Source organism: Chamaea fasciata, unplaced genomic scaffold (assembly GCF_029207755.1).
Source record: "Chamaea fasciata isolate MVZ Bird 193981 ecotype frontalis unplaced genomic scaffold, bChaFas1.0.hap1 SCAF_2, whole genome shotgun sequence".
In the NCBI taxonomy this organism is placed as follows: domain Eukaryota; kingdom Metazoa; phylum Chordata; class Aves; order Passeriformes; family Sylviidae; genus Chamaea; species Chamaea fasciata.
In genome coordinates, this window is record NW_027094087.1 from 73,453,251 (window position 1) to 73,468,925 (window position 15,675).

The 15,675-nt window shown below is 38.4% G+C and overlaps 1 protein-coding gene across 1 annotated transcript in view; it reads left to right on the forward strand.

Moving 5' to 3' along the window:
* Nucleotides 1-479: 479 nt before the first annotated feature.
* Nucleotides 480-15,675, forward strand: part of GPC5 (glypican 5) — a 595,392-nt gene continuing 580,196 nt past the window's right edge. Inside the window, exons 1-2 of the mRNA XM_066176349.1 lie at nucleotides 480-645; nucleotides 9,051-9,212. Coding sequence (XP_066032446.1) covers nucleotides 480-645; nucleotides 9,051-9,212 — 328 coding nt within the window. The remainder of the gene's footprint in view (nucleotides 646-9,050; nucleotides 9,213-15,675) is intronic.

A 15,675-nucleotide genomic window follows, 5' to 3' on the forward strand; every position in this document is an offset into this window, starting at 1 on the left:
CGAAACTTTGGAAGATGCCTTGAAAACTGCCGAATTCTCGGAACTTTTGTCAGAAAAAGTTTGGCATTTAAAGCCAAGCTGAATGGCGTACCTTACTGACATTGTTTATTAGTTCCCCAAAGTTCCCATTGTTAGTAGCAGTTCCCAAAAGCGCTACAATTTTTTTTTTTCTTTTTCTTTTGCGTGTTTGTGGGTCGAAATTGCTCCGCTACCATACCATCGCTTCCTTTGCCCTTGGGTTTCTCCTCCGCAGCCCGCACTCCCAGCACCCCGGGAGTACGCGGTACACAGGGGAGAATTCCTCTGGTCCCAGCGCCCTTCCGCTGCCTCCCTGGGCGTGGGGCCTCTCCTCGGGCGGGGGCCGGGCCGGGCCGGGCGGGGGAGGGTTTGGCGGGAGCGGCGGGCGGTGCCTCCCCCGCGGCGGCGGCTCGGGGCGCCTCGGCCGCGTTCCCTGCGGCGACTGGCGGCGGTCGCAGGCCATGGAGGGGAAGAGGTTCCGCCTCGCCGTCCTGACCCTCGCCGTCCTGCTCCTGGCCGCCGCCACGGAGGGTGCGGAGCCGCCGCCGAGCTGCGAGGCGGTCCGGAAAGTTTTCCAGCTGCGGCGGCTTGGCCCGCTCGGCGGCGTCCCGGAGTCCCCACGGGCAGGTAAGGCAGAGCTTGCGGGGCAGGAGGCACCGGCAGCGGCGGGGCCGCCGGCGGCGATGGGTGGGTGATACTCGTGGCGGGGCTTGGCCCCGCGGGCACATCGGGTCCCCCGCTTCTCCTCGCAGCAACATTGGGGCTGGCCCCTTAGTCAAGAGAGAAAACGCGCTTCTCGGGCTATGGGCACTGGAGCACCCCGACACCTGCCTGAAACCTGCTTGTGCCCACCCACTTCCACTCCGTGTGGCGCAGAGCGCAGCGAGCCAGCTTCAGCTGGGTTGATCGTGCTTCCAGCCGGCCGTGGGCTGGCACAGGTAGGTAGACCGGCGCCAGCGCGAACTCTGGAGGCTGGGACAGCCACCGAACTGCGTCTGGGACTGCTGGAGTTGCTCTGCTGAGAAATGAGAATCACTTACACCGCTCAAGTGGTCGCGCTGCGCGTTTTCCCCACTGGATGTCTGCCTATCACCTGAATGTAATGGAATAAAATTCCCGGCAAAGTAATGTCTGTATGGCAGTTTGAGTATATCTAGCATTTCTGTCGACAACGAAATTTATTTTTAAAGTAGACACTGAATGACGCTGCAAAGCACGGATATAGTAAGGTGTACGTTTTTAGGTTTGAGGCTTTGTTTCCAGGTTTGTGAGAACCTCAGTTGAACTCAGACAATTAAAATGCAAGTATTTTAGTGATCAGCGATATAGGATGAGAAAACAACTTTTTTTTTACACATCTGTAAAGTGTGTTCATGTTTGGATGACAAGTTAACTATTAAATGTGAATCAGTGCTTTTTTGACAGAAAATGCCACAAAAGCTGAATTGATGTCCCCCTCACTTTAAAATATCAATAGGTAGCCTCATTCCATTTTTTTTAAAGATAATTTATATGTTTTTTATTAACTCTGCAAGTTAAGGCATACTGGGTTTATTTTAAAGGCATCCCTCTAAAATACAGCTTTTAATGACACTAGCTTTAAATGTGACAGATAATGCTTAACACAGTAAATATTGCAGTGCGCAGTTTACAAATTAGAGTATTATATTTATTACTAGTTCATTTACCAACATGTATTATTGTCTTCCTTGCATTGTCCTAACCTAAAGATTTTATAGTTGTCTTTAATAAAAAGAAAATAAGCACTTCAGTTGGAAAGCCTGATGGGACAGGTACTGTGAACATGAAGTGTCTGGAAAGTGAAATCTGAGTTACAGCCCTCTCGGGAATTCAGGTTTTTTTGTACTGATTATTTGTGTGAATAATCTCCGTATGAATGATATGGTATCACTTTATCTGTGTTCTTCTCATTCCATTGCCTACTGTAATTTTTATGCTTTCTCTGTCATTGTAATTTATTTTGATTACTATACCATTAATTTGTGTACTAGAGATAAAGAGGAAATACGTTGACTCAAGAAAAGAACTATTGTACCTTCTATATGTTTCTTCTGCTGTGCTCCCCCGATTTCCTCCTTTCCCCTATAATATTTTTTGTACCACCACTTACTTTCTTCTTTTGATTTTGACTTCTCTGCATTTCCTGTTCGAAGGAAAAGCCATGTTTGAATTGTAAGAATATAAAAGAATTCCATTCTCTGCTGCTGCCCTTGCAGACTGTGGGCAGTAGGAGGTGTGGTACAGCTGCATGGTCAGCAGCCTTTCACTCTTTGAAGGAATTACATTGCTGTGGGCAGCCAGAGTTCTCGTTCTGAATAGCATTGATCTCAGATATCATGAAACAAATTATTGTGAGCAGTAAAATAAATCCAGAACTGGCAGTGAGAAGAAAATGGGAATTAAATGAGTATTTTAGAAAGTTTACGTGTGATTAAAGGTATTTGTAGGCTCAAAAACATAGTGTGAAGAGAAATGTCAGGTTTTGCTACTGATCTTCTATGTTAAGCCTTCTTCTGAGGCAAGGTGTAAAAATACTTTGAAAACTTTTCTGCTGGCCCTAAGAAATGTTTGTGTATAAGATGCATACATATGCCCATGTAAAAGATGCACACATGCACCCATACAGCACTTCAATTTTAGTGCTGAAATGTGGGGCATCTGGCAGCATTTTAATTTTCTTAGGGTTTCCATAATGTTCCCAATGGGGCTGAGATATGCAATAACTCTGGGAAACTTATATCTTTCTGGTAGTGCAGTGTGTGGAATACCTTTGGCATCTTACTCCAAAGTAAGTGTGCTCCTTGTGGGCACCCACGAGCTACGCCATTATCAAATGCAGGTGTCGTCTTCAGAATAACCTGCATAAATGCCTCTCCTGCTTTGCCTCTGTATCTTTATTTTAGTGGTACCTTAGACATGTTTAAGAATACTTTCATTTAAATGTCTTAAGCTGAATCTTTGGGGTGGAGTAAGATCACCAGCTGAAGAACAGCAGGAATGCTGGTTGATACGTGGTTTTGTATATAGTGGAAGTCAATAAAATTATAGGGCTTGTATTTGCCTTGTTTTCATTGCATGTATAAAAAAAACCAGGCTGTACTATTCACATTTTTCCTCTTCTTAGTAGAAATAAAACCAGCAGCCTTATATCAGTAAATCATGCAAATTCTAATCCTGGAGATTGTCACATGTCTGTATTTTGAATATAAGTTAGCTCAAAAACCTATGCATTATTTTATGTAATTGGTTTTGGAGCTATTCTGTAAAGGTTGTGTATCTTTAAGGGAGAAGAAAAAACAACCCTCTGTCATCCTATGCAAAAATGACATATATGTACATGAAGGTCATCTTGAAGGATATGGAAACTGCAAATTTGAGTGTGTGTTATCATTCACATAGGACAGGACATAATAGTGTTGAAAACGGGAACTAATAATCAAGATAAGTTACTATATTTACCAATCCCAAACTACTTATTGCTACCCCTAGCAATCAAGACATTTGACTAAGTGTTCTTAGTCTTTTGTAAATGTGATTTGGGAACTGTAGTACAGACTTATGCTCAAAGCCCCATCACATGCTGTATTGGAACATTAATTGCATTCATGCTGATTTGAAATGTTAGTTGCAGAAATATGTTGGTTTTTCCTGTCTGATTCTGTGCTGCAAGTACAGTCTTGGTGGGACTGTACAGAATAGCCTCAGTAATTAAAAATCCTAAAAGATGCTTTTTTGCTGTATAAAGAGTGAAATAAAAAAAGTACTCAAAGGTTAGGTTTGGAGTTTTTTTATTTTATTTTTGTGGATCAATATGACTTGAGTTATTTGGAAAAAAAAAAAGTTGTCTGCAAAATACACTTTTGCATGTTTTTATTTCCTATGTTCAAGGTATTGTATATCCTTTCTGGTATTGTAACCTAAGGTAGTGGTTTGAAAGCAAAACAAATGAGAGGCTCCAAGTCAGAGATACAATTTAATAGGAAAAAAAGGAAAGAAAGTAAAATAAAATAGATGCAATAATACAAAAGACCACTGACAGAGTCAGAATACAACCTGAGCGTAGTGATGGAAGCAGTCCAGATGAGGTGGTCTTCCTGAAGCAGTGATCCTGTAGAAAGGTCTGGTAGCTCGGGTCCTCTGGGAATCCAGTGGGTAAGCGCCCCTCTGGTGTTCAGAGTCTCAGCTTATATCCAGGCTGGAATGCTTGGTTCCTCCCTCTGGGCGGGGCATCTCAGAATGGGATGGTGAGTCATGTGATAAGGCCTGATGGGCCCATTAACAGGAGGTAGTCCAGGAGGGGGTTATCTGTGAGCTGTGTAGCAAAGGTGCTGATGGGCCCATTAACAGAAGATAAGCCAGGGTGGAGGAGGCAGGGAGCACTGCCTCACCTGGTTTCAACAGTTCATGAAGATGGTGATAGAATATACTTCAACCCAGGACACCTAAGTAACTTTCTAGAAGTGGAAGCTCTTTTACCGTATATGCTAGTAGTTCTAGAGTTTTTAGCTAATTTCAGCAGCTCATTTTTTTCACGCAGATTAAATGGGAGCTCTGAGCTTTTTTTTTTGTTATTTTGGTTGCAAATAGTATTTATTTTCTTATTCCCTTCTCTCTGAATATGTAGAGCAGAGAAGTTGTGGATCCTCAGTTGAAATATTCCCAGGCTTGATGGAACTTTGAACAACTTGGTCTAGCGAAAGATGTCCCTGCCCATGGCAGAGGGTTGGAACTAGATGTTCTGTAAGGTCCTTCCGACCCAAACCAATCTATGATACGATTTTAGCAACAGCAGAATAAGATGGCTGGTAAACCATTCGCTCTTGCCTTCTTTACAGAGAGCCTCCAGTAGGTATGTCAGTGAACAAACTTTCAGGCTTCTGTTTGCACCAAAAAGCTGAATTCTGTGACTTATTGGAAAATGTTACATTTGCTGTTACGATAGAATCAAACAATTCCCAGTGGAGTGCGAGGGGGGGGAAGTGCTGGAGATTTTTTTTTCTCAGCAGTTTGTTCTTTTGGCTGATTTCTGTTAGTTTGCTTTTTTGGTTTTGGGTTGGTGTTTTTTTGAGGAATCAGTCTATGCTTCTTTCCAGCAAATGTTGGGAGATCATGTATGCAGTTATGAGAACAAAAAGCGTAAAAGAGACTGAATAGTGTGATCAGTATAAATTTTATTGCAAAGGCTTTTTGGTAGAGAACCATTATGAATATGAAATAGAATAAGTGAGGAAAACTGTGCTGGAAGGATGAGATAATGTCAGAAAAAGTTGGTCAGTGGTACTGTTGTTAATTCAAGTTAAAATATTCTTGCTAATTCCCCTTAAAGTAACAATAAAAGTTAGTTTAAAATCCAGCAGGTTACTTTAATACAATTCCAAGATCATATTTGAATTTTAATTTGGGTTTCTGATATAATTTACATTCAGGTAATTTGGATTTTGGTTCTACCTCAAGTCAAATTAATTTTTTTTTTGTTGTGTGGAGGCATGGAAACTTCTAATTACTTTGTTTAACAGGCATTCAGAGCTCTGGAAAATCATTTAGTCAGAGACAGAAAGTGAAATGCTCTGTCAAATCAGCTACTGATGTTCATTATATCACATCTGTTTTTGTAAGGACTGTTGCCAACAACATAATTTTGTGTGTGTGTGAACATGTCACCTGTGGATCCAAAACATGATCACTGTGGGAAAAAAAAAAAAAAGTACAATATTTTGAAATTAAAATCAACAATAAAATGGGCTCGGCTATATAGCAGTTCCCCTGTCTCAATCTCCAATCTTTCAGCTTCTCTAGGAAGTCATCAGTGCTCAGTAGTCTTGGGGCTTGATCTGGCCTGTAAGGTGGTGCAGCTCAATAGAAGACAGAGGACTGTCTCCTGACTCTCATGCCGAGTGGGACAGGGTCATGTCTGCATTGTTTAAGGCTGGTGTCCTGTACAAGGAATGGGCTGTCCTCACTCCATGGGATTTTTGCTTGAATCTTCTTGAGAACCAATACGATGCTTTTGTGATGCCAAGACGCTGGGTTCCCCATCCCGAAATTCAGGCAGTCTCAGAAATAGGAGGGCTTTTGGACAGGATGACATGTTTTGTACTGTGAGCTGTAGCATGGGTGTATGCAGGGTTAGCTTCCCTTTGCTGGGGTGCTTCTTAGTAGGCAGGAAGATGAGCTTCGAGTGTATAAGGAAGGAGCCAAACTTGTACTGCAGTTGTGTGGAGTGCCCTTTGAAAGCAGTATATAGAATGCACCATCTCTTGAAGTGCAGCTGAGAGAAGTACTGGTGCCTGCTGCATAGAGCCACAGAAAGAAGTGAGGTGATAGTTCAGCAGTGTCAACAGTCAGGGCCAGGTGCTTGAGGCTGATTCCCACATCTTGCTGAGTAAAGCTGAAGTACTTTACAACAATCATAGTGATAGCAAGTAATGCTAACTCTGGAGTGGTGCTTGTAACAAAATACAGTTAATAAATATTAAAGGATAAGCACGAGAAGGACTTATGTCTGATACAGATTCCAAATCCATTTTGAAATAAACCACTGATTCGACAATTGGTTCCAAGCCATATGGCATTTCAGTGCTGGCTTTTGAAAGACTGTTTGTCATGACAATCCTAAGTCTGTTTTGGGATTTTTCAGACCCTGGATTTGATCTCTTGGAAGTCTAAATAGACAGGCAGAAATTTACCACAGATCTGGCATTTTCTCTTCCTAGCAGTTAATGTCCTCATCCTGTCAGCATTTGTTTATCGCAGAGTACTGAAAATACAGATTTGTACAGCTGAGAACACGAATAAAGGTTTGAAATCAGTTTCGGATAGGTAAACTTGCACCTTAGAACAATTAAGGTATTTATTCCCAAACTTTCCTAGACTGGTTTAGATTATTTTCAGTTCTAAAATCTTTACTATACCATAACTGTTTACTTCAATATAATTTCATTACAGGCTATGGTATTTCGCTTCTAGCTATCTTGTCATCTTGTCTCAAAGTGGATCACAGCGTAGAGCCATCAGAATTTACTACTGAAAAGAGCCAGTATGCCTTTTTGGAGTAGAAAGTGTTTTCTCCCTGTGTTTCAAAATTGGTTTTTGACAAAACAGTTCTTTTGGAAGATGGAAAGTTTTTTAGATGTGAAAACTCAGAAAAGTTTGGGTTTTGTAATATTGCTTGTACTGAAATGGAAGACCTGTTTCACTTTCTGGTTTACGTGTCTTCTGAGGAGTTATCTGTAAGCTGTTCCTTAGATCTCTGAAAAAACAACTACAAAACCACTCTGTGGGTTTTGAGCAACAGTCCAGTTTTTAGTCAGTTGGCTTCTTTGTATGTTGTATTTGGTTACTTTTTCCTGGCCAGTGTAAGCGGCTGTGTTTAATGAGCCGGCTCAAAAGTAGGTCAATAAAATGTACTTTATATATATGTGATTAGCAGTCTTAAAACTATAAAACAATATTCCCTTGGCGTTGGGAATGAGATCCATGTACAAAAGATGCAGCTTAAAAAATATTTTTCATAAAATCAAGGGAGTAAAACAATGCTGAAGAGTCATCTGAAGCCATATAGAAATATTCATTATTATTTTAGGGTTTTGCTGAAAGTGTCTTCTTGAACCTTTACACAAGCCCATAAAGCCTTGATAAAGTTTCAGATTAGCTTCTTCTTTACAAGAGGCAAAGGTTTGAAAGCTAAGCAGTGCCTAACAATTGTTTAAAATACTAAGAAGAGTTTGGGTAATAGAGTTTCTTTTTACGTTATTTAATTTTAATATTAAACAAGTATTATTCGTGTGTGTACCTGTGTACACAGGGAACTGCATGTGTGCAACTACCCTGCATATTATTTGTTAATAACTAAAATGTAAAAGTTGAAATGTCATGCAGATGGAAGTAAGTTTCTCACTATGCTTTTGTGAAATCTTGTCGTATCTGTCAGTGAAATAACATATTTGAGAACAAAATTTGGATTGGGCTGTCAAATTTTGAATTGACATAATTTAAATTCTCGTGTTTATTCTTTCATGGTATGTTTGTTCTTTATATTAAAAATCATTGTTTAGATAACCGTATTAAATAAGAAAAATATTTTGAATACCACATGGTAACAAGAAAGGTGAATAATGCCTTTTATGCTTGATTATGCTCCAGTTGTAAAGTTATGAAAGTACTGAATTTTCCCTCTGGTATTTCAGCGTGCCCAAAAAAAAAAAAAAGATACTCCTTTGTAGAAATGTCTCCCAACCTATTAGGGGAGTAGGGAGTTAGTGTCATGAATTCATGGGAATGTTTGACATTAGAGATTGACATGGTTAGGAAGACTACACTGGAAGTTATGACTGCTCCATGTAGAAGTTAATAGAAGCACATTCATTATGAACCTGTCAGGAATGGGTTTATAATGTTTGGAAGTAGTTAGCTTTTTGTAGTTCAAGATTTACAGAAGCACAGGAATGCCAGCCATGAGCTGCTCCAGCAGTTCAGTATTCTAGAGGATCATAGAATCAGAGAATAGTTTGTGTTGGAAGGGACTTCTAAAAGTCATCTAGTCTGCAGGGAGCAGGGAGATCTTCAACTGGATCAGGTTGCCCAGAGCCCCATCTAACCAGAACTCAAGTGTTTCTGGGAGTGGGGCATATACCACCTGTATCATCATGTACAATGCGTATTCAATATATTTAACCAACATTAGTTAGCAATATTCACAGCTGGAACAAGATTGCAGTGTCAGGGAATTTATATTATGTGACTTTAATTAAGTGTAATAAATATACTCTTCCCACAGAATTTTAATTAGTATCCCTTTCTGTTGAACAAGACCGAATGTTTTAAAGCTTTGGGTGTTTCTTCTATTGTCAATTTGTCATGTTAAAACAAAAACAAAAACAAAAGCAAAAGCAAAAAAAAAAAAAAAAAAAAAAAAAAAAAAAAAAAAAAAAAAAAGAGGTAGCTGTTTTCTAGGTGTTTGTGTTTTGCATGCTTCTGTTTTATGTTAATCAGTGTACCTGCCTTTTCCTTAGGTGTTGATCTCCAAGTTTGTACTTCTAAAAATCCAACATGCTGTACCAGAAAGATGGAAGAAAGGTATCAGACTGCAGCAAAGCAAGATATACAACAAGTGCTTCAAACATCAAGCGCTGCATTAAAATTTTTAATATCTCATAATGCAGCTGCTTTTCAAGGTAAAACTTTCTGCTTTTTGTTTGCAGATTTGTTCATACTTTTCTTGATTTTCATCTTTGATTATTTAAAAGTTATTTATTAATTTTTAGCTTCTCCCTCTGCTTTTATACTTTAAAATAAAGAGTATTAAATCATGCAGGTGATTAGAAACTGATTGCTTTCAGAATTTGTGGCTTCCAAAAATTATGTTTGAGAAAAAGTAAGACATCATTCTACTAAGATGCTTTAATTTTAATTGTAAACCTGTAAACTGACCTTCCTCTTTAACTTCTTTAATTTGGGCCATACTAAAATGCAAAATTAGTGCCTGGAGTGCTACAAAAGAGAGATTGTTGTTATACCACTATTTCCACCACTATATTCTTTGTCTTTTCCTAGTAAAAGACATTCTTGGGTAGTTTATTTTTAAGATTTTGAGGTTCTTTTTTAAGATCTAGTTTTGCAGACTTTTGATTTTCTAAATTTAATTGAAAAAAAATTGCAGGTTGAGCAATAATTGTTTTAATAAACAACAGACCGTTACCTGATAAATAATAGCTATTTGGACTGCTGGTGGGGTTTCCTTTTTGCGACTACTCTTCATATACTATTAATTTTGTTTTAATTAGGCATAAGTTAATGCAGAAATTGGTTAAAGAGTTGAGAAGTTGGAAAATAGTAGAGATACGGGGTTATCTGTGATAGAGAAAGATACAGAGTTCACATGTGTTGAGGAAAATGCTCTAATGTCTTGTCATTTGTCTGTTAATATGTGCTTATTAACCTTTTTGACCGCTTGATTGGGAGGGATAACGTGTTAACATAATACAGACTTGGGAAGTTGTCCTTCTGGCAACTCTCATGTTTTTAACCTGTGATGCTGAAGTAATTGGCAGAATGGGGTCCTAAAATGCAAAGTTGGCTTTGGAATCCTAAAGCCTCCCCTTTTTTAAATTTAGGCTGTCTAATGCGAAAAACAAACTGGAGTTGCGAGTTGCTCTCCTCCTTTTGGGAGTTTTGCGGTTTAGCCTGCCTAGCGCAGCTGTCAAAGGGTGTTACAGTCAGGGGATCATTGGTAAAATGTACAAAGAAAGAAATCTTTCCATCTCTCTTTTGCCTTTGTTTTTCCTTTCATCTTCTGTGTATTATCTTCGTCTTGGTACCAGAAGAGTTAATCTAGAGTATTGTACATATTATAATATGTTAAATTTGGTCTGCTCTCTTTGGTCCATCACTTGCATTTAAATAAATACTTTTCAAAGCCTGTACTTAAAAGCTAAATCTATTTTATATACCTTATACACTTCACATATTTTCGAAGTACGTGCTTTAGTCTTGACTAGTTTTGTCTTCATTTTCCTTTTATGTAATGTATAACAGAGAGAATGTTGCACGGATTCCGGTATTATTCAGATTTAAAACCTTGTTTAACCTTGAAGTGTAATTATTTGTGGAAAAACATGCTATTGAACACACCACTAATTTTTTAAGAATTGGAGCCATTGCTAACTAAAAGTAAAGCTAGATTACTTCAGATTCAGAAAAAAATAATAAGATGCTCCTGACTTTTTTCAGCTTGGAATGCTAGGAACATAGTAAGATACTATATCTGATCTGAATTCAGTTTTGACCCTGCTTTGAGCAGGACTTTGGGCTGGAGACCTCCTTAACATCCTTTCCAATCTGAATTATAGTATGACAGGGTGCCTATCGCACCACCAAATGTTTAGGCATTCCTTTTATGTTTAGATAGGGCTGGGCTGGGCTGCTACTGTTCAGACATCTCAGGAGTCACCCAGAAAGCGTGAAGGGGATTGTTGGGGTGTGTGGAGAAGGGAGCAGATGTCATGGGTTTTGTCACTGCTGTTACCTTCCTCTTCTCAAAGTATGTTGAGGTTGGCCTTAAAGGGGTAGACTAGATCCCAGCAGAACAAATAGCTAATGTTTTGTCCCAGCTTGCCACATACTCAGTAGAGAGAAGTAGGCAGTTAAAATAAGTGATCTGTATCTGACTCTGGAGGTCTTCAGAGGTGTGTTTTCATTCAGCATTAAATACAGTGTGGAGATCCTGAGTCTTCAGGGTGTCTAATGACCAGGGACTTTATGGTGACTGTGAAGTGAGGTGAAATGAGGCAGCTGTCTGCCCATCTGTCTATTAACTTGTTATGTGTGTGCATGTGCATATGAGAGGAGATTCATCTATATATATTGACATACCTTTGTCACCTTCGAATGTGTGTGAAAATTCCTTGGTTCTGTATTGTGGTCAGTGCTGCCTCCTGACAGTAACTTGGCAATTTTCAAATGTTGCAAAAAATTCCAGGTCTCTTAGGACATGTCAAGCTGCACGGTGCAAATTGCTCCACTTGTGTGCTGGGTCCTGTTGGGTACTGTTACAGTCTTTTCCTTTTGTTTTTGAGTGTTTCAGAATGTGTGTTTTAAGTTGTGAATCAATTTCTTTTTAATAGCTTTGGGGAATGGTAAGGGAACAGAAGGATGGGTGACAATGAAGTTAAATAAGATACTAATCTCGTAAGTAGGAGATACATTGTGGAAAACAAGAAATTATTTTTCCCTTGGGAAAGGTGACTAGAGAACTTAAGCTGTATGATAATTTTGTTTCAAGACAGTCACTTTAATAGGATAACATTCTTGCACCTTTCTGATTTTTAGCATTTCTTATCTTAGTATTTGAGGAAGAGATTGTTGCTCTGTACAGGGATTGCTGTAACATCTCCATTCTAGTAACCGTAAACCCAAATCCTTTTTAAACCTTACATTTACATGCTGTAGATGCCTCTCAATATATACACACTCTTTTTGTACAGTTCCTAGATGGTACTCAAAGTTCACACTGACCTTTGTCAATACCTGTAATCAAAAGATTAACAAGTGCCACCAGGGTTACAGTGTAGTCACATTGCAGTGCCAGTTCTTCTGTAGAGAAAAAAAGAAATCCCTACAATTTCTAAAATTTGGAGGGGAATTAAATAAGCATCTGAGAATCTGGTGATCTGTTTTAGGATGGAGTGCTGTGCAACAGAATAGCAGATCTTGTGTCACTTCACTAATTTTCCACAAGAGAGCTCTTAACCCTTTAAAAAGTGGCCATATATGACATAGAACAAGATAACAGCTTTTCTGTTTGAAAGGGAAATTTAGAGATAAGAATTTAGTTGTGGAGTCCAAAGCAAATGGACTTTTTTTTGTGTTACTAGATTTGACAACTCTAGTACTGTAGCGTAGTATTTATAAATATGGCAGCATCAATCATTTCTGAGTGGGGCTGCCTGTCACTGAAACAGCGGACTTGGCAAGTGTGTGTCTGTATGCAATAGGTAATAAACTACACTCTTCAGTAGAGCATTACCTGACGCTTCCAGCTGTGTAGGAAAAATTTAATGCCTTTGCCACGTAAGTTCTGAAGTATATTGAATCAGGCTTTCTTGATGCGGTTTTTCTGTGAAATTATTGCTACACAGTAGATCAATTTCCTTTTTATCCTAGAGCAGAATTAAATGAAGTCAAATTATTGCATCATGTTGTTTGAGATCACAGTACAATTATTACATTTAAGTAGGATAAAGTTTTAGTCAGTACCTAAAGTAAATTGTGTGAACTAGAAAATGCATTGAAATCTTCTGAGCTGCTTTCTCTGGTAAGCCATAAGAAATAATGGCGTTTCTGTTCATCTTTGTGAAATTAAATGTGCCCTGGCACTGATTCAATTGCTTTCCATTTGTGAAGTTTTCTGAAGAATGATTTGAAGATCAGCTGCTGTATCTCTCCTGGTTTCAAATGATATGTTGCCCTTCAGATCATTTGCAATACAAACTGCTTTGATGTTCAAACATTTTCTTCTTTCTCATCCCCATAATCCTTTATATTTTAAGTGTGATATAAATAAGTCTAAATCTAAATACTGGTGAATTCCAAATTCTTCTAATTGAGTGGAACCTAAGGATTCTATTAAAAGATGAAAATGTGGAGAGGTTGAGAGACTCCATTTGTCACTGTTATATAGAGGGCTGAGGGTCTCAAAAATATCTGTGGTTCACCAGAGTTAAGTTCCTCTTTCCCGGCTGCTCTGCAGCCCTTCCCCACAGCTATGATCATGCTACCCTCTGGACTGAGGAAGTAGGGAATTTTAATAACACAGAAGAGTCATTATGCTCACTGATCAGTCTAAGGAACAAAGCTGTTGTACAGACTTTATTAACTTCAGAAATAACCTATTCATATGGTATTTTGAGTCCTTTATAATAAAGAAGTAGGATAAACATTACGTTAATAAAACAGATTTGAACGCAGTATGTCTGTATGTGAATAAAACACAGCATTAAGGGACTGCTGTAAGTGCAGAAATTTGGAGATTTAGATTAATACCTAAATGTCATTATTAGTCCTGATTTTTATTTCTGTATTGCAAGCAAGTCTTTTATCATTCCAAAGGGATTTTGTTCTACTCTATCTCATTCTTATCTTTAGATACTGACTTGCCTATATGTATGCTGTTCCTGTAGGCATTCCTGGGGTATATATCTATATCTATATCTATTTATGCATAGGGATTTAATGGGCTTCTGTAACAGTTTTCACTCCATCAGTCTTTTCTTAAATTGTTCTTTTCAAGTGTGCACCTGTGCTCCTGGATTCTAGTCTCAGCCTGTTCATTTACCATCAATTATTTCTCCTAGTTACAATAATGTCTGAGTTACAATTAAGCTGATGTTGGTGCTCTATTCAGTTGCATACTCAGTGAGTAGTAAGATTTTTTTTTTCCATATTTTTGTTAGTACCCAGATAACTACTGTTTTGTTTTATGTTTCTGTAGCACAGTGATCAGTGTAGACATGCTAATTTAGATTTTTTATGCTCTATGAAGTTCATATGCGTTTGGAAAAAGAACTGAAGTACAGATTTGAAGCATCATTCCCTTGGGAGCAGTGGCCATAGAAAATTTGCATTTTCATGGATGCCTGCTGCCTGTTTATTCGGAGAACTTTGGGAAGCTAATAGCTGACAAAATGCAGGAGTTTGGAAGACTGAACTCTAGCAGAGAAGGTAGTGTAAAGCTGGTGGTTTTGAATGAATGTTTAGTATTATTTCAAAGGTAGAATTGCCTGCAGCCTTTTAGATTTCCAAGATTTTCAAATACACATGGATGTTTTCTTACTATTTTTTATTCTGTTTCAAGAAAAAGAAAAAACCCCAAAAAGTTAGCAAGTCACGTCTTGTTGAAAGACAGAACTCAAAATAGTCCTGACACAATGGAGACAAAGTGTGAAAAAATTGTTGTTCAGTAGGAACAAATGCAAAGTTCTCCTTTTATCTGGGAAGGAACAGTGGAAGACATAATAGTATGGGGGATATCTTGCAATGGATTTGGTCTGTCGGAGAAGTTTTGTGAATACTGCTGGATCAAAAGACAACAAAAGTCAGCAGTTTCATGCTGCTGTCAGGCAGGCAACTATTTTAAGATTCTTAAATGGAAAGACAGCAGAGATCTGTGAATTGAAACTTCTGTTTTGCATTGGTAAACTAGAGAACATTGTTCAGTTTTGGGTTGTGTGCTTGAAAGACACAGACCAATTGGAAGGAAGAGAGAAAAAACTACAGATAAGAAAGGGCTTATCAGTACTCCTTTATAGTAGATAAACCCTGGTGGTGTTGTACTGCAGCAAAGAAAATACAGGCTCAGTATTAGCAAATATTTTCCAATTATAGCATTACAATGCATTTGGTTAAAAATTTTGGGGATTCTATGTTTTAGAAACAAGCTGCATAAGAAAACAGTTTCCAAGAATTACGTTGTAAATAAGAATAATTCTGCTTGCAAACCAGGGGTTAGACCGGACAGCTCAACAGACTTTTCTTGGCCTTAGGACAGGTTTAAAATGTGATTTACAAAGAAAAGCGAAGTGATTTGAATGTTTTAACTAGTTTTGAGATTAATCTGTGGGTGTTATGCTCTAGCAAAAAGGATTTGTTCATTAATCTCTCTCCAAGAAGATTATACAGTTCTTTACTATAACATAATGGCATGGATTGCTTCAGTCAAAGACTCTTGCAGAATGGGTTTAAATTAAGAATATTATGTATCAGTACTAAAAGAACACAAATTTTTTCGTAACTTGGTACTTTTTTTTCATTATTGGTCCTACAGTGGAACTATTAGAGCTAATAGGTCTGTACGCGGTCAGTTCAGCAGATACTTACGCTATTATGAACTACTTATTCTACATGGGAAATTCAAAGAATGTTGTGGTTTTTACAGTACAGACAGTCTTATTTTTAAACTTCTGAGTTTTTTTCCAATTCCGTCTCAGTGAACCTGACAAACTGCTTAGAAGTGGAATCATGTACTGCATTTCAAAGGCTTTGTGAGAGGTAAAATCAGTTTGCTTTCCCAGCAGAAGTAAACCTGATGTTACCTGGTCTTACATGGAGTTTTTAAAGATAGGTATGTTTACATCTAGAGTG